The sequence below is a fragment of the Ceratotherium simum genome, chromosome 30 (genome assembly GCF_057802395.1).
Source record: "Ceratotherium simum simum isolate JZ-2026a chromosome 30, ASM5780239v1, whole genome shotgun sequence".
In the NCBI taxonomy this organism is placed as follows: domain Eukaryota; kingdom Metazoa; phylum Chordata; class Mammalia; order Perissodactyla; family Rhinocerotidae; genus Ceratotherium; species Ceratotherium simum.
In genome coordinates, this window is record NC_141929.1 from 18,808,616 (window position 1) to 18,826,166 (window position 17,551).

Here is a 17,551-nt window from a genome sequence, read left to right on the forward strand (position 1 = left end):
ATCACTCAGAGGCTGGTAACTGGTTCCATCGCCAAGGGGATCTAGATCCATCCAGCGAGACCAGGCTGGGCTAGGAAAGACTCTTTTTCCTCCTCTACGCCCTTGAAAAATCTCAGGGGAGGAAGGCCAGCCCAAACAGTGGCTGTTTGGTTTTATTATTAGTCTCAGCTGAAGATAGGATTGCAGGCTTTATTCAGAGGGGAGTTTAAGATAAGGGGCAGCAGGTGTTTGCTGGTTGAGACACCTAATCCTCCTGTACAACCTTATCAGCAAAAGCAGCAGGGCCCTGGTAGGGGGGGATCTGAGGCCGCAGGAGCCAGAGGCTGCAGCTCGAGGGAGAGGCAGGATGCGGCCTTGACTGTGGGCTAAGGCGAGGTGCACCAAGACAGGGGAGGAGGTGTCTTATCCGACTTAGTTCCCTTCTGACTTCCCCATCCAGGGTCTGAGCTTTGGGACACCCTCAGCCTCATCCTTCCGAGTCTTCGTCTTAAACTTGCATGTGCATCAGAATCATCTGGAAGGCTTGTTAAAACAGATTGCAGAGTCCTGCCTGCGGAGTTTCTGACTCGGCAGGTGATGCTGATGCTGCTGGTCCAGGAACTGCACTTTGAGTACCACTGCTTTAAAGAACTCGTCACTCTTGCAGGAAGGAGACATTTCAACTTCGGCAATCCTTTCAGCTTCACTGCAGATTTTTTTTTTTTTTTTTTTGTGAGGAACATCAGCTCTGAGCTAACTTCCATGCCAATCCTTCTCTTTTTGCTGAGGAAGACTGGCCCTGGGCTAACATCTGTGCCCATCTTCCTCCACTTTATATGGGACGCCGCCACAGCATGGCCTGACAAGCGGTGCGGCGGTGCGCAGCCAGGATCCGAGCCTGGGCCGCCAGCAATGGAGCGCGTGCACTTAACTGCTATGCCACGGGGCCGGCCCCCTCAGATTCGTTTATTGCAAACAAATATTTTAAACTTCACTTTAATGAAGGCACACATGGAATTGTTCTATCCCTGCTGCCTCTTCATCCTTATTCCTGCATCTGTGGCCTGGTATTGTCAGCAGTGTTCCAATTTCAGTGACATCCTGGGTGAGTTCTCTAATTTTCTGTCTGGCTTGATTTTGATGACGATCAGGTGTCACTTAAAAAATACAATGAGGCCATTCTTTAGAGGAAAATCCCCTCAGGGTGATTGTGAGGATTTGTTTAAAGGAAATCATTGAAGTTAAGTGCTGTCTGGGCCTGGAAGGTACTGAATAAATGGCAGCTGTCACCGATGAACACAAATAGCACTTACCATGTGCCAGATATTAATTCACTTAATCTCCATAAAAACTCCCCATTTTATATATGAAAAATCTGAGGCAGGTTGAGGTTAACTGACTTGCTAGGAAGTAGCAGAGTTGGATCCTCCCTGAACCCTGCCTTTCAACAGAGCCCACAGCACAACAGAGGAAATCTTCACATACTGCCCCATGTGAGAGAGCAGAAAAGACGTCACCTGCAGCTCTGGTGTGGCTGAGCCCAGGCGTCAGGAGGTTAATGGTTCCCTCGCACAGACCAGCAACTCTGAATTGGCTTTCTCCACCATCAGGAGGAAGCTGGGGTGAAGCTGACAAGGTTAAAAGCACTCACTCCCCTTGCACAATGCTGAAAATTCTAAAAACTATTGAATTGTACACTTGAAATGGGTGAATGGTATGGTATGTAACTTATATGTCAATAAAGCTGCTATAAAAAAAACGAGTTCACTCCCCTGGCACCTCTGGGAAAAGTTCCTTTAATAAAAAAGTTCTGGTACATTTACACGATTGTCATCACCCTTCATCTATAGCACTCAGTAGGGAAAATAAAAAATAAAGGACAACCTAGACGCGCTCGGTATAAAAACGCAGTAATCCGTTCAAATAGGAGGCCTCGGGGCCTGGAGATCAGAGAGAAATGCAGTGAGCCAAGCAGCTCTGGCCTGGGCTTCTGGAAGATTCCAGGGGATGGCTGAGGACCCGCCTCTAACTTTTTGAAATAGCATTATAAAAAAAAAAAGCCAGGTTGTAATAAGAGGCCTCTTTCTAAGGAGAAGGGTCCATTCCAGAGAGAAGGTCATCATGGGGGCATCAGAGGCGGTCCAGGCCCAGGACATATGGCTGAGCATTTTATGGCAGGGAAGAGACTCCCGGAAATTCAGCCTCTGAGGCCACCCTGGCCGAGGCTGAGAGGTCGTCAGTGTTGAAGTCAAACTGCCCATGTCCCTCCATTCTGAAAGGCTTAGAAACCAAGCCCTGTAACCTCAGACTCGAGGCCTCTCCCTCCAAGCTGCTAAGGCCATTTCTCAACAAGCCCCAAAGTCCTTGGCTGCGGTGGGGACTGAGACCCCTGGAGATGCAGCCGTAGCCTGACGTTTAGTCCCTGCCCTGCTGGCAGGGAGGCCTAGTCGTCCTGGCCACCACCGTACATGTCTGCCAGCTTCTTGAAGCGGCTGCCCCACTCGTTCAGATAGTCATAGTCTTGGTCCTGGTCCGAAGCTGAGGAGGTGAGGGAGCTCAGGGAGGCGGCATCAGAGCCGCTGCCCTCGTAGTCAAACACCAACAGGGAGTCATAGGGTGGGGCCGTGGGGTCCGTGTTAGCTGCCTTCAGGTTCTGTGGTGACAGAGAGCAGGTGGTTAGGAGCAGTAGGAGCAGACACCTGGCAGCTGTGAGAGCTCAGGCAACTTAGCTTACCTGGCTGAGCCTGGCTCTCCTCATCTGTGAAGCCATTTCTCCCCTTTAGTTTTGAAGGTTGAAATGAAATCATGCATAGAAATACTTAGCACAGGGCCCAGCACACAGCAAGTGCTCAGGGCAACAGGCCCATGGTTAAGGGCAGCGTCTCTGAAATCAGATGACTTGAGTCAGAGCTCAGACTTCACACACTAGTGTGTGACCTTGGGCAAGCCCCTTACCCTCTCTATGCTGTTTTTTCCTCATCTCTAAAATGGGGAGCCTTTATAAAGTTTTAGAGGAATAAATGAATATACGTAAACATATGTAAAGTGCTCATTAGACTAGTACCTGGCATATAGCGGAACGCTATTTCCTCATTTGTAAAATAAGGATAAGAATAGGTTCCTACCCTGTAGAGCTGATGCAGGATTAAATGAGATAGTATTTGCAAACCATCTGACACAGACATTCTGGAAACTGTCCTCATCTAACTGGAGGGAAAAGCTTCAGGTGTTTAGTTCCAAGGTGTCTTCTTAAATTGGCTGTCCTGAGCAACTTTCCCCAGATGCTTTTGTTTTTGCACAGCACTCTCAAATATTCTCAGGCTAAAGAACAGTCTCACCATCAGGCTATTTCTAGAAGGCAAGAAGGGTAAACTGTTTAGTTTCCCTTTTTTCAGAAGACAAGACTGAGGCAGAAGGGTTTGAGCCAGGGTGAGGTTGCCTGACCACCCATTGAGCCCTCTGCCCACTGCTGCTTCCTTGCACTCCCCAATCCCTCCCTCCCTCCATCCATCCATCCATCATCCCTCCCTCCCTTCCTATTAAAAAGTTCCATTTACTGATTGCTAACAAGGTACCAGGCTCTGCTAGGCTCATATCATATATCTCCTATGTACCTAGCTCAGTGGTTCTCACAACACTGGCTGTATATTTGATATCCTTGAGGAGCTAAAAAAATACATATATATCAGAGCCTAAAAAAATGGATGCCGGGATCCCTGGCATTGATATTTTTCAAAATTCCTCAGATAAATCAAATGTGTGACCAGAGTTAAGAACACTGGAGACACTCAGCTGTTAGCAACAATAGCTTTCATTACCTAACAAATGCTAGGTGGCAGGCCAGTGGTTCCCAAATGTAAATTAGCTGGGAATCTTTAAAAAATTCCAAAGCCCAGACCACATCCACATCAATTAAATCACAATCTCAGGGGATGAGTCAGCGTTTTTTTTTTTGCTGAGGAAAACTCACCCTGAGCTAACATCTGTGCCAATCTTCCTCTATTTTGTATGTGGGACGCTGCCACAGCATGGCTGACAAGTGGTGTAGGTCTGCGCCCAAGATCCGAACCCATGAACCTGGGCCGCTGAAGCGGAGCGTGCCAAACTTAACCACTAGCCATGGGCATCAGTTTTTGAAGTTCCCCAGGAGATTTCCATGTGCAGGCAGGTTGAGAACCACTGTGCCAGCACTGTTCCAGACGCTCACTCACCCAGTCCTTAGAGCAACCTGTAACAGACAGGCCCAAACTTTGCTCCATTGGAATCACCTGGGATCTTTAAAAATTCAAACCCAGGTTGTCCGGCTATCAGAGTTTTTTCCTAACCACCACCATATTTATTGAGTAAATGAATAAACTATTCCTAATGTCTTCTTTACCACTCTGCAAGTTAGGGTTTTATGGAGGAGGAAACAGACGCCCAGAAGTTACTCCAATGTGCCAGGGGTCACACAGCTGGTCAGTGGTGGAGCCAGGATTTGAACCCAAAGCCAAGACTCCAAGCCCATGCTCTTTCTCCTGTGCTGTTGGTGCTTGAATAAAAGGCTGTCCTAGGCTGGCCCCTCACGCCTCACCTCGATGATGAAGTTGCCGATTTCATCTGGGTTGGCTGGACGTGGACGGTACATGGGTGTGGGGATGAAGGTTGGCGCCACATCGTTGCGGAGAATCACCTCAGGCCGGGCCTCCAGACCCCGGTGGAGCTGGGTGATGTCATAGTCCTTCATGAAAGTGAAGGGGAGCATGGGTTTCAGAGGACCTCCCACTCCCCCACCATTTACATCTCATCCCACTTCCCCCCAATTTGGATGTTCTGGTTCACCGGTAGGTCTTAGAAGACAGATAATGTCAGAGATTTCTGAAAGCCCTAGTTTCCACATCCCCTCATCCCAATCAAGTGCAGGCTCGAAGTCACCTTTGCTGGCGCCAAAGAGACTACAGCAACGGACCAGATACCCTCTCAGAAGAGGAGAGTTGGTGGTCACTCCTGAGTGAAGACTGACGCTTCAGGCCAGAGTCTGGTCAACGTAGCTAACATGGATAGCTGGTTGACTCAACCATCCCTGCCAGTGGTCCTGGGGGCGTGCATCTCCCAACCCCCAGACCTCCCGGCTTTGGAGCCACACCTGGTCCTCCTCGCCACCTCCCTCTTCGCCATAGTAGAAGACGTTGTCACGGGTGTCATCTTCTGGGAGCAGAAGGGGCTCCTTGATCTTCCGCTTCTTTCTCACCAACAAGAGGAGCACCAGCAGGAGGACTGGAAGAGTTGGGGAGTGTGACTATTCACCCCCCACAACCACATGGCTGGCCAGGACCCCCAAACCCTCAGACCCCCATCTAATTTTAGACCCCTCCACTCAGTAGCCAGAGCTTAACACACTTCAGTGGTCCCTTGCACCTAGGAAAAGCCCCAACTTCTTATCAGGGTGTACAGGATTTGGCCCTGCCTGTCTCCATCCCCAGGTCTAGTCACACTAGTCTCCTCGGAATTCCTCAAATATACCTGCAGTTTCCCACTTCAGAACCTTCTTCTGGATCCTTCCCTCACCCGGAACACTCTGCACGTATATGCATGGCTCTCACTCCTCAGGTTCATATCACTTCCTCCTACCAGCGTTCTGACTTCATTCCCCTACCCGTTAATTCTGTCATTTATTGCCCATCTTCCCATATTGGTGGGAGTAGTCCTTAAGGAAATCCTCCTCTGTGGGCATGGGAACCTCCCAGCCGATGTTACTTTTCAACAAGACTCTTTTTCAGTCCCCAAGGGTTCCCTAAATTAGCTATAGACTTTAGGTTAAAAGCAAGACAGAGCAACTTTGATGTGGTGCAGTGATATGAACTTTGGTGCAAATGCTATTTTGGAATTTTAAGAGAAAGACTGACTTTTAGTGATATGGTTTGAAAGGTTGGCAGGCTATTTGGACATGGGGGGACTGGCCAACCCAATGCCTAACTGCCATGACTACTCCCAGTTAATCCCATATGAAGAGGGTACTCCCGGCCCTCTCTGTGGCTGTTCAATGTAAGAGGACACAGCTGCTGGTTAGCTTTATCAATTCTTTGGCCTGCTGATGGAACTGCTGTCTCTCTGGCCAGACAAAATGGACCTAGCCTTCCCTGGGAGTCCATGGGTTCTCAGAATGCACACCCTATGTGGCCCAGACTGTGACTCCCTCATCCCACCCCCAACTGGGTCTGGGAAAAGGTAAGAGGCAAACTGGATTTCTCACCCACACCCAAAGCTTACATGCCTAACTGCCTACTGATCTCCCATTTGGATTGCCTGGCAAATCTCTTCCCAAACTGGTTAATGGAAACTCCATGTTTCTACTTGCTCAAGCCTTAGAACCATCAATGGTTCTTTTCCTTATATCACATATGAATCTAAACAGATTCTATCTTGAAATATGACCACCTCACCACCTCAACTGCTATCCAGGTCTGAGGCACCAACCACCATCTCACCCCTAAATTATGGCAATAGCTCCTAAATGGTCTCCCTGCCTCCCCTCTTGCCCTTCTACAGCCTGTTCAGCAGGAATCCTGTAAAATTCAAGTCAAATCACATCACTCCTCTGCTCCAAATCCTCTGATGTCTTCCCATTTCACCCTGAGTCCTTACAATAGCCTACAAGGCCCAACATGATGCTCCACCACACCCATCACCTCTCTGACCTCATCTCTTACTCTTTTCCCTCTTGCTTTTTCCACTCCAGCCGCTCTTGTTTCCACACACCAAGCACAGTGCTGCCTCAGGGCCTTTGCACTTGCTGTTCCCAAGAAAGCTGCATGACTTGCTTCCTCACCTCTTTTGGGTCTTTTTTCCAATACCTCCTTCTCAGCAAGGCCTTTCTTGCCCATTCTACTTAAAATGTCAGACCTCCCTCAGGTCACTATTTCTCTGCCAGATTATCTGTTGTCTGCTCTCTGCACTGGCAAGTAAGCTCCATGAGGACAGGGATTGGTCTGTTAAGTGCTGCTCCCCTAGTGCCTAAAACAGTGCTTGATGTACAGTAGGTTAATTAATTAAAGCTTGCTCTTGCTGTATTCATAGCTGACTGAATGTGTGTTTTCTGCGTAAGGACTACTTCAGAGAGTGGAAAAAGGAAATATGATAGCTTCTACCTTTAGAGCAAAGAAATTTGTTTTTAACTAAACACTTCTGCCCACTAGACCAGTGGCTCTCAAACTCTAGCATGCATCAGAAGCCCCTGGAGGGCTTGCTAAACACAGATTACTGGGTCTCACTCCTAAGTATCTGAATCAGTAGGTCGGGAGTGGGCCTGAGAATTGGCCTAACAAATTCCTGGTAATGCTAATGATGCTGGTCTGGAGACCACCCTTCCAGAACCACTGCTGTAGCCTCTAGATGACATGATGGCAGGGCCAAGTCTGTTTGCCCTCCACTGTATCCTCAAAGCCTGGCACATTCCAGAAGCTCCATAAACATCTACTGACTGAATGATGCTCCTAGAATTAAGAGTGTGAGGAACAGATGGGCAATATTGGTGGCCTCTTAGCCCCAGAAGTCAGGGTAGAATCAAGTCTTTCGACTTCCCCATCCAGAGGGGAAGGGCGCTGGTACTCACGCAGCAGAGCCAGGACAGCTCCCAGGATGGGGAGGAGGAAACCCCCCTTGGGGTCGGGGCAGGTCTTCACGCGGCCGTGGCAGTCACACACGGTGGCCCTGATCACTGTCAGCTGTTCCTTGTTGCCATGGTCGGACAGAGAAAGGTGCACATCGTATGTGTCTTGCTTCAGGAACTTCTTCAGGGACAAGGCCACTGTGTCTCCTGGAGTGGACACATAATTTATTTACCTTGGGAGACCACAAATGGTGGGAACCAACTACACCATGATGGAGGTTTGAGGAGATGGCCTCTGCATCTGGGTAACAGGAAGAAATATCCCAACAGCACACTTATGCCAAGTGTCAAAAACTGATATTTGGCCAAAGCCAAATTCACTATCATGGAAAGGATTATTGGAATAGAAGAATAAATTCATCATTTTATTTTTCTAAATCAATAATCACAGTAATTTTAAAACATGTTTTTAAAAAAGTCATGTCATGCAGGGCCAATAATTTCTCAGCACCATTAGCCGCTAGACTGTTCTTTGCCTGAAAAAGAATACACCGTTCTTCCTAAGAGATAGCTAAGAGACAGCTAACCCAATCTTTTAATATTACATTAACTGGCCACCTGTTTTCCTATTTGAAAGTTCACGATCATTTATTATTGCAGCATTCTGCTCTTACAATAGTAAATATAGGGCCGCCCCGTGGCTTGGCGGTTAAGCGCGCACGCTCCGCTGCTGGCGGCCCGGGTTCGGATCCCGGGCGCACACCGACACACCGCTTCTCCGGCCATGCTGGGGCCGCGTCCCACGTGCAGCAGCTAGAAGGTTGTGCAGCTATGACAGACGACTATCTACTGGGGCTTTGCGGGGGAAAAAATAAATAAAATCTTTAAAAAAAAAAATAGTAAATATAATGTTTATACCTCAACTGTATGATAGAATTTCAGTATCTCAAACACTGATATTTCCAAGTGAGCATCAATTATTAATAAATCCAAAGGCACATGACTTGGTGATGTAACTGATGTTGTTAAGCGGATCAGAGAGGATGCTATCCTGTGTTATCACAGCACAGTGTTATCATTGTGTTAGTGACTACACACAAGTTCAGGGATGCTGGAAACGAGGCTGCAATGGGCATCACGCTAACTGGCCTTGCAAAGGCCACAGGTGGGTGGCAGGCTAACCAAAGAGCAGAAGCCAAGCCTCAGGGGAGCCTGCACAATGGGCACCACACTGGGGAGACTGTGTGGCAACCCTAGAGTGGGGACGGGGGCTATGTTTGTGGGTAATACAGGGTCAGGGGCCTATCTGAAAAAAGGCCTTTAGTTTAGACCCATTTCTCAAGGAAGGAGCTCTTAGCTTGGGTGGAACTATTTTTCATCATGCAGGACGTTCCCAAGCATTGCAGATCCTCACCACTAAATGCCAGCAGTGTCCCCCAATCACTGGGACAATCAAAAACTCCCAGGCTTGTTGGCCTATTTCAGCACTGACCTCAAGCCATTTTCAGTCCAAAGGCTATGCGCACTCACCAGGCCCCTCTTAGTAAAAAGGCCAGAAGGAAGATTTCACTCTGTTGTATTCAGCAATGGCAGACAGAGAGTTCTGCAGACTGAATATCTGTCTACCATATGGAGAGGCCAACGTGGGCATTTCACCAGAACAACCCTCCCACCTCCTGTTCCCATGCTAGGGGCTGATTTCTCAGTTGATGATGATGATGGTGGTGCTGGAGGTGGTGGTGACTAAATGAACACTTACTATGGACCAAGCCCTCCTCTGACCTTCACCACAACTTGAAGAGGCAGGTACTGTTATCCTCACTTTACAAATGCAGAAATTGAAGCTTAGGCAGCTGGGTCAAGTAACCAGCCCAAGGTACACGGGGGTAGAGTTTGGATTAATTCCCCTGACAACAGGACATAATCAGCTAGAAAAACTAAATTAAAACCAAGAACCAAGAATCAATACTATTATCAGGCATTGGTAACATTGGGCTTTGGTCATAATGCTTATACTTGGCAGAGCCAGATCTGTGATTGTGGCTGGGAAATAGCGGTGGTGAAGATGGCCACTCACATCTACTGAGCGCTGGTATACTGGGCAAGATGCCTTTCACGTACTCACTTAATCTTCATAGTAACTGTATGGAAGTAGGTACAATTATTGGCACCATTCTACAGACAGGAAAACTGAGGAACAGTGAGGTTCAGTAACTTGCTCACAATCACAAAGCTAGTAAATGGAGGGGTCAGGTCTTGAACGAAGGCCTTCTGGCTCAACTCCACACTCTGTAAACGATAATGGTCAGGGAGGGAAAAAATGGCTTCTAGGCCACGAGGGGGTGACAGGAGACCAACTTGGGCTCCCCAAAGGAAAGGTGCTGGATATATACCCAAATCACAGGAATCAAAAGAAAATGAGACAATATGGGTGTCTGAAGCAGGTCTCCTGAGTCCTTTCTGGGCTGGGCTCAGCAGCAGTAACAGACCCCGGGCATTTGGTTTCTTTAGCACAGAGGCTAAATGCACTGGCTTCTAATTTCCCTCTTGTGGGACCCTAGCCCCAAAAGGAAAAGGGGAACATTTTAAACCAGAATGAGCAGTGTTTCCCCAGGGGCCTTATTGGCACTTGGGGCTGGATCTGTCTTTCCCACACCCTGGATCCTCACCCACTTGATGCCAGTAAGACTCCTCTCCAGTCCTGTGACAACTAAAAGCCACTGGAGGCTATAAAGCTCCAGAAGATGAGACAGAGCAAGGGCAGAGAGGTGGAGGGGAGCAGGGGTGTGGGGGACAGGGACTCTGGCTTCAACTTCTGCATCACTACTTACCTACTCTGTGCCTTTGGGCACGCTATTTAATCCCTCTGAGCCTCACTCTCATCTGTAAATACAGATAAAAATACTGACCACAGCAGGTGGTAGAAATATTAAATAAGGAAAAGGAGAACAAGCATCTTGGAAATCACCAGGGTTCAATAAAGGGGGCAGCAGAGAATCTTGGTAAATTAGACTGCCTGGCTTCAAATCCTGGTGCCATCATCTTCTAGCCATAATGCCTCTGGCAAGATATTCAAGCTTCTGTAAGCCTTGGTTTCCTTCTTTGTAAGATGGGTGCACGTGCGCATGTATGTGTGTGATAACAGTACGTTCCTTACAGGGTTGTTGTGAGGATTAAGTAATCTAATCTATGTAAAGCATCTGAAGTGGTGTCTAGCACATAGTAAGCACACTCAGTGCATGTTGGCTATTATCACTGTTCTGGAGTTTTGACTCTCTCCTTATGTGATATCGAGAAAGTCACACCCTCTCTCTCTGGGCCTCAGTTTTTCCAACTGTACAGGAAGGTGGTTGGCTAGAATGGTCTTTAAGGGCTGCTGTGGAATTCCAAAGGCTTACATTAAGTTAAAAAGTCCCATTTGATTGACATTCTTGAGGAAACCGTTAGCTCAGTAACCCACAAGATGCTGGGGTAGGAATATGTGCAGGGTCCTGGTATGGGACACACACCTACCTGCCACCACCACTCAGTTACCTTTCTCATTGACCTCTGCCGTCCAGTAGATGTCGGAGTCGTGTGTGAGCTGGGCCCGGAAGGGGGAGGTATGGGGGGACAGGTCCTTGTCCGTGATGTTCAGCACCTGGGCCACAGGGCTTTGGTTGCAGATGGTGATCTGACGGGGCTCAGGGACCGGGCCATGGTCGTTGACATCCAGAAGTGTTAGCAGGAGGGTCCCCGTGCCGGTGGTGGGAGGGCTCCCTGTTCGTAATCACACATACGATCCCTTTTCAGCATCTGCCCTTGGTTGGGTTGATGAATCAATGGTAAGGTCCCCTATCACCTACCCAATCAGCCTCAGGGAGGTGTCTGTTTACTGCCCAGCTATAACCTTTCAAGACCCTCTATAACCTAGCTTCATTATAGATCAAATCAGTGATGGCAAACTCATGGCAATCACGCCATCATTCTCATTTTGTGTCCAGAGCAGACATTACTAACTTAGCATAGTATAGTTGTAGCCACTTCATCCAGACAGCCACTACCAATCTATCATAAAGTGAAACCCACTGGCCACCTCAGGGCTGATGCAGTGTTTGCTGACCAGCTTCAGGGAAGCTTCCCTTCATAGCCTGTGGTAACCTCTCACCTGCCTCCAGGCCTTGGTTCACTATGTGTCAAGTAGAAATGGCAATCACATAACCCCCAACCCTGTCAGGATGTGGTATGTCTCTTTCCAGGTAGACCCTTTCAATCAACCACAAGGAGAAACTGACAGGCCAGTTCAGGGCTCAGTGAACCACAAACTTAGGCTGAAAGAAGTCTCCAGGATATCTCCTAACTCTTGGGTCTTAGGGAAATTGGAATTATAGCCAGCCAACCCTCAGACCAGTCTTTAAAAGACTCCTCTGAAAGACCCCTTTGACTCTCCAGATTGGTTTGCTGACACCCCACCCCCACCATACTCTGCCTGTGGAGGGGACACGCTGTGTCATGGGCTCCAAAGGTGCCTGTGTGGAGGGGCTGGGAGGAAGCTCTCACCATCATCCGTGGCCAAGACCGTGACTTCATAGATGTTGTTCTTCACAAACCGCTCATCCTCACGGTCCAGGACCCCCGCGGCAGTGACCAGCCCACTGTCCGGGTCCATCGCTAGCCACCCTGCTGGGTCTCTCAGAATGTGGTAGCTGGAGGGGAAAAGTTGGGAAGAGTCACACCCAAACACTTAGAATTCTGGTATTGTCATTCAAAGCCTCCTCAGGCCAACTGGCAGATGGTGTCATGGGACTTGGGGTTCCTAAGCAGGATCACATGGAAAATGCATCTCACCCCTAAAGCAGCAGGTGGGTGGCCCCGCAGGGACACATGAGTAGGTACACCTGCTCCCTGGACCTCTGCTCAGAGTTTTCAGCCTTGAGGAGGATAGGAAGGGAAGGCCCTGTGCAGTGGGGACGTTCAAAATATTTATGGTAATTAGAACAAATGCTGGCCATAATAAACAACCCACCCAACAGTACCAGGGCATTCGGCTGAATTTGAGCCCAGCTCCTATGTACCTGATCTTCTGACTCCCTTTGTCGGGGTCCTGTGCAGTGTAGGTACAGACAGACTCCCCAGTGGAGATGCCCTCCTGGACCTCGATGAATTTGGAGGGTGGGATGAACACAGGTGCCTCATTCACATCCTCCACATGGACCAGTATGGTGGCTGTGGAGGTTGGGAGCTTCAGCACAAAGGGAGCCTCATTGGTCACTTCAACATACAAGGTGTGCTGGTTTTTGGCCTCGAAATCCAAGCCCTGGGAGAGAAGAGGAAGAGGACCTGAGCTGCCATTTTGTGAGAAGGCCTCTTACAATGCTGTGATGTCAGAAGGAAAGGGCCCAGAGCAACGGGCTGAAGGCTCCCACCAGCAACAATGCTGCTCCTTCCCTGTCCCGTAAAGCCTGCTGCATTTCCTGAGTAGACATCTAGCAGGGCCTCTCAGGCCACCCAAAAGGCAACTAGACTATTAAGCCCTGGAACTGGTTCTCAATGGGGTGGTGATGCCCCCTAGGGGGTGTTGCAGAAACTTGTGGAAGCATTTCCAGTTGTCATAATGATTGGGGATGCCACTGGCATTTACAGGCTGGGGCAGGGACACAAAGAACTGTCCCATATCCCATGTGACTTGCCGATATCTCCTTGGACATTCGTGTATTCATGGGTGTGAAAAATCTGTTTATAATTATAGTCCAGATCATGTTTTCCACACAAACCAAGTTTTTGGTGTGGTTTTAATATATACTAAATTTTCTAGGAATGCAACTTCTGAGGGGAGTTCATAATTTGATTTGTCCAGGCATTTTCCAAGAGTTGTTTGTTTGCTGCTCTGGAAAGACATCAGTACCACCTGTGGTATAAGTTGCCAGAGCGAAATACAGTATCCACTACATTTAGATGATACTACAAAGAGATGCAAGTAACTGACCACTTCATTATGTTTTCTAGTATAATTGTGGCCAAATGTTTACATATAGAAATATTTTATTATCAGTAACTTTTCCTGCAAAATTCTCCCTTATTTTACAGTTAGGGCATTCTATTTTTCTAGAAAAAAATTTTTTTTTAAAGATTTTATTTATTTATTTATTTTCCCCCCAAAGCCCCAGTAGATAGTTGTATGTCATAGCTGCACATCCCTCTAGTTGCTGTATGTGGGACGCGGCCTCAGCATGGTCAGAGAAGCAGTGCGTCAGTGCATGCCCAGGATCTGAACCCGGGCCGCCAGCAGCGGAGCATGCACACTTAACTGCTAAGCCACGGGGCCGGCCCTCTAGAAATTATATGTTATATGATAAATGAAATTCATCTCACAATGTAAAAGGGGCATTACAAAGTTTTTGTTGCAAGAAGGGATAGTCTTTATTTTTATTTATTATTTTTTTTTGAGGAAGATTGGCCCTGCACTAACATCTGTTGCCAACCTTCCTCTTTTTCCTTTTTCTCCCCAAAGCCCAAGTACGTAGCTGTGTAGCCTAGTTGTAGAGTTGTATTTCTTCTATATGGGATGCCACCTCAGCATGTCTTGATGAGCGATGAGTAGGTCCACGCCCGGGATCCGAACCGGCGGGCCCCAGGTCGCCGAAGCGAAAAGTGCTAACTTAACCACTACGCCACTAGGCCAGCCCCGGGATAGTCTCTCAAGTATTATATAAAACCCTTCTTCTCAAACTGGGCCATTCTTCATAATAAACCAGAAGGTAAAAGAAATCACAGAAAGATTAGGCCCATCTTCTTGAAGCATCAATTTTACTCAGAGACTTTTTGAGAGACAAAGGTATGCCTAACTATTAAGTAATTTAAGACATTTTACTATCCAAACACCTAAGTATGTATTATGGATTAAATGCAAAATTAGTAAGAATTCCAATAAAACAGAGACTCTCTGTATGAGAAGACTGATTGACTGGGGCCAGCCACTGGACATGGGGATCTGGAAGGAGGGGCTCCATTGATGTGCTTCAATTAGATCAGTGACTCTTATCTGTTTCATGAATTGGGTCCCGGGGTAAGATTTAGTGTAAACAAAGGAATTCCCCAACACAAGAGGGATGGGAAAGTGTTGGAAGCCGTTGGTCCAGTGCACACCCTGGTGAATAGTCCAAGCTACGTGTCCCATGGCAGGTGGTACCTTCTTGTCCTGGAGGCTGCAGACCTGACAGCCCCAGGTATGGCCCTTATCTAAAGCCCAAACTGACTCACCTTCCTGGTTGTCAGGATACCCTGGTTGCTCTCAGGGTGGGTGACGATGGTAAAATGGTCCCCATCGTCACCTTCCAAGATGTGGTAGGTGGCGCGCCATGCTGGTGACTTGGGGGCGTCTAGATCCGTCACCGTCAGCCTCTGCACCTCGTGGCCCACTGCATTCTCAGGCACGTGGGCCTCGTACTGTCGGTGTGGGAAGCACAGCACAGTCAGAGTGGAGAGACTGACCACCCTAAGAGATTGTTCTTTTCTTTTTTTTTAAAAACAGTTTTATTTATTTATTTATTTATTTTGTGAGGAAGATCAGCCCTGAGCTAACATCCATGCTAATCCTCCTCTTTTTGCTGAGGAAGACCGGCTCTGAGCTAACATCTATTGCCAATCCTCCTCCTTTTTTTTTTTCCCCAAAGCCCCAGTAGATAGTTGTATGTCATAGTTGCACATCCTTCTAGTTGCTGTATGTGGGATGTGGCCTCAGCATGGCCGGAGAAGCAGTGCGTCGGTGTGCGCCCGGGATCCGAACCCGGGCCGCCAGTAGCGGAGCGCGCGCACTTAACCGCTAAGCCACGGGGCCGGCCCAAGATTGTTCTATTCTTTACTGGCTGTGAATCCTCCATTCAACTCCAGGGGAGCCCCATGCCGCTCACCCTTTCCGGGAACACTCAACCCACTTAACACCCAGAAGCAGAATGTCCTGAGAGTCAGCGTCACAGCTGCTGGGACAGACCACAGCAATCTTGGGCCTGCTTTCCCTACACCCAGGGGCCTACTGCTCCAGGAACCTCACTGGTCTGGGTGCCCAAACCCCCATCACCTATCTAGCTGAGAATAGAAAGGCATAAGGAAGGTGGCAGGAAGAGCTAGGTGCCTGATTGCTCTGGGGCACTAACCAGGAACTTTTTTGGGAGTTCTGGAACAGGTGGCAAAGACTGGCAGCCACTCATAATAAATTTTTAATCAGGCTTAAATAATGTTCAGTAGCCAGAGTTATCTAAAGATGGAAGGGGGGTGGGTGTCCTCTTGATTGGCACTGAGTCCTCTGTTATTGGAGGTATACAAGCATTCATTGGGAGAAGGTGGGCACGTACAGGTGCGAGGCAAATTAGAAGTTTTCATGTCAAGAAAGATTTTCATATCCAGCACTTATTATGTACTGGGGATTGTATTAAGAACTATACATAGATTATTTCACTTAAAACTCAGAACAACGCAGCAGCTATCATCATTATCTCCATTTCACAGATCAAGAAATGGGGCACAGAGAGGTCAGGTAGTTTGGGACCGGGACTTGAAGCAATGTGGGCTGGTTCCGGAGTTTCATTAGAAAGGAAAACCTTAGTCCTTCATCATCAGATGAGGGAGAAGACAAAAGGAAGGGGCATTACCTTATGGGGATCAAACACGGGAGCATTGTCATTGGCATCGAGGATCTCTACTATGGCCACTGCCGTGGTGGTGGAGCCATCCCCGTCCATGTCTGTGGCCTGGATGGTCAGTGTGTACTCAGGGACCCTCTGGGGAGAAAAAGAGAGTGGAAGGCCACTGTGAGTTCAGTCTGAGGGGTCCCTCAGCATGGGCTCCCAGAGGTACAGCCTTAGGTGTACGTGGAGGGAAGGGGAATGTTTCTCCCTCTCACAATGTTCTCTTGACCCACCGGTCATCCACCACCAGGAAGAACAGAAGCAAAGAGTGGAGGGGGAAGGGAACTGAGGATCCAAACAGTTCCCCTGGGCCTGTCGGGAGTGAAGGCCCCTGACCCTGGGCTGACGCAGAATGGGAGCTTTGAGCCAGGATTTGGGCAAAGGTGTTAATTAGGAAACAGGAGGCAACTCCAATATCCATGGAGCTAATTCCACTTTGTGGCACACAGGGGACAAATCTGGGCAATGTGCATGCTAAGTGAGCCATTCCAAAAGGAAATGAGAAAACCTACAGAAAATATCAAACGTCTGCATTTCACAGCTGTCTCCTCAGCCTTAACGAGATCGTTTGGCAGTGTGCCATTGGCTCAAAGGAGCTGTGGGACATCAACATGGGAACATAGCAGCAGCCATTCCCAGCTGACTTGGTCCTCACTGCTCTGCCTTGGGTCTTGAGAACAGAGATGAGGGCTTTCACTCTGAGTGTCAGGCCGCAGCCTGGGCAAGCCTGGGTAGGCAGCACTTCACTAAGGACCACTCACCTCCCGGTCTAGGCCACTGGAGATGACACTGATGGTGCCTGTGCTCCGGTGGACAGTGAACATGAGGTCGTGTGGGTCCTTTGGCTCTTGGCTATGGATGGAGTAAGCAACCACCCCATTGTAGGTGTTGATGGCATCGTCCTCATCTGTGGCTGTCACCTGCATCACAGAAGTACCTGGAGGGGAAAAGGGATGAGCACCCTTCTCTCCCAGCTCCAATTTCAGCCTTACCCACTTCTGGAACTCTGAGAGGCTCTATGCTGCTCATCAGCTTGGACCCATCTTCCACTTTGTGGCAGAGATTGCTAATTTGTGCCTATTTTCCATTCTCCTCCTCTTCTTTCTTAGAAACATCAACCTCAATCATTTTAGGCTAGGCACAGGCTCACATGGATGGGAAAGACTATTTTAGCCCTGAAACTAAATTCTGACGAATGGGATACACAACTTTGGGGAAGCGTTTTTCCGAGTACGGGGTTTATTCCTCCCACCCTTTTTCTCCTTCCAGATGTAACAGCTGGAGCTCCAGCAGCAATCATGAAGTAATCTTGGGAATGAAA

General features: G+C 48.4%; 1 protein-coding gene across 1 annotated transcript in view; it reads right to left on the reverse strand.

Moving 5' to 3' along the window:
• Positions 1-1,759: 1,759 nt before the first annotated feature.
• CDH3 (cadherin 3) overlaps positions 1,760-17,551 on the reverse strand; it is a 43,775-nt gene continuing 27,983 nt past the window's right edge. Inside the window, exons 7-16 of the mRNA XM_014788511.2 lie at positions 16,992-17,167; positions 16,195-16,323; positions 14,807-14,992; positions 12,622-12,863; positions 12,107-12,252; positions 11,102-11,326; positions 7,571-7,774; positions 5,105-5,235; positions 4,553-4,699; positions 1,760-2,632 (exon numbers count right to left, since the gene is read on the reverse strand). Coding sequence (XP_014643997.1) covers positions 2,423-2,632; positions 4,553-4,699; positions 5,105-5,235; positions 7,571-7,774; positions 11,102-11,326; positions 12,107-12,252; positions 12,622-12,863; positions 14,807-14,992; positions 16,195-16,323; positions 16,992-17,167 — 1,796 coding nt within the window. The 3' untranslated portion in view covers positions 1,760-2,422. The remainder of the gene's footprint in view (positions 2,633-4,552; positions 4,700-5,104; positions 5,236-7,570; positions 7,775-11,101; positions 11,327-12,106; positions 12,253-12,621; positions 12,864-14,806; positions 14,993-16,194; positions 16,324-16,991; positions 17,168-17,551) is intronic.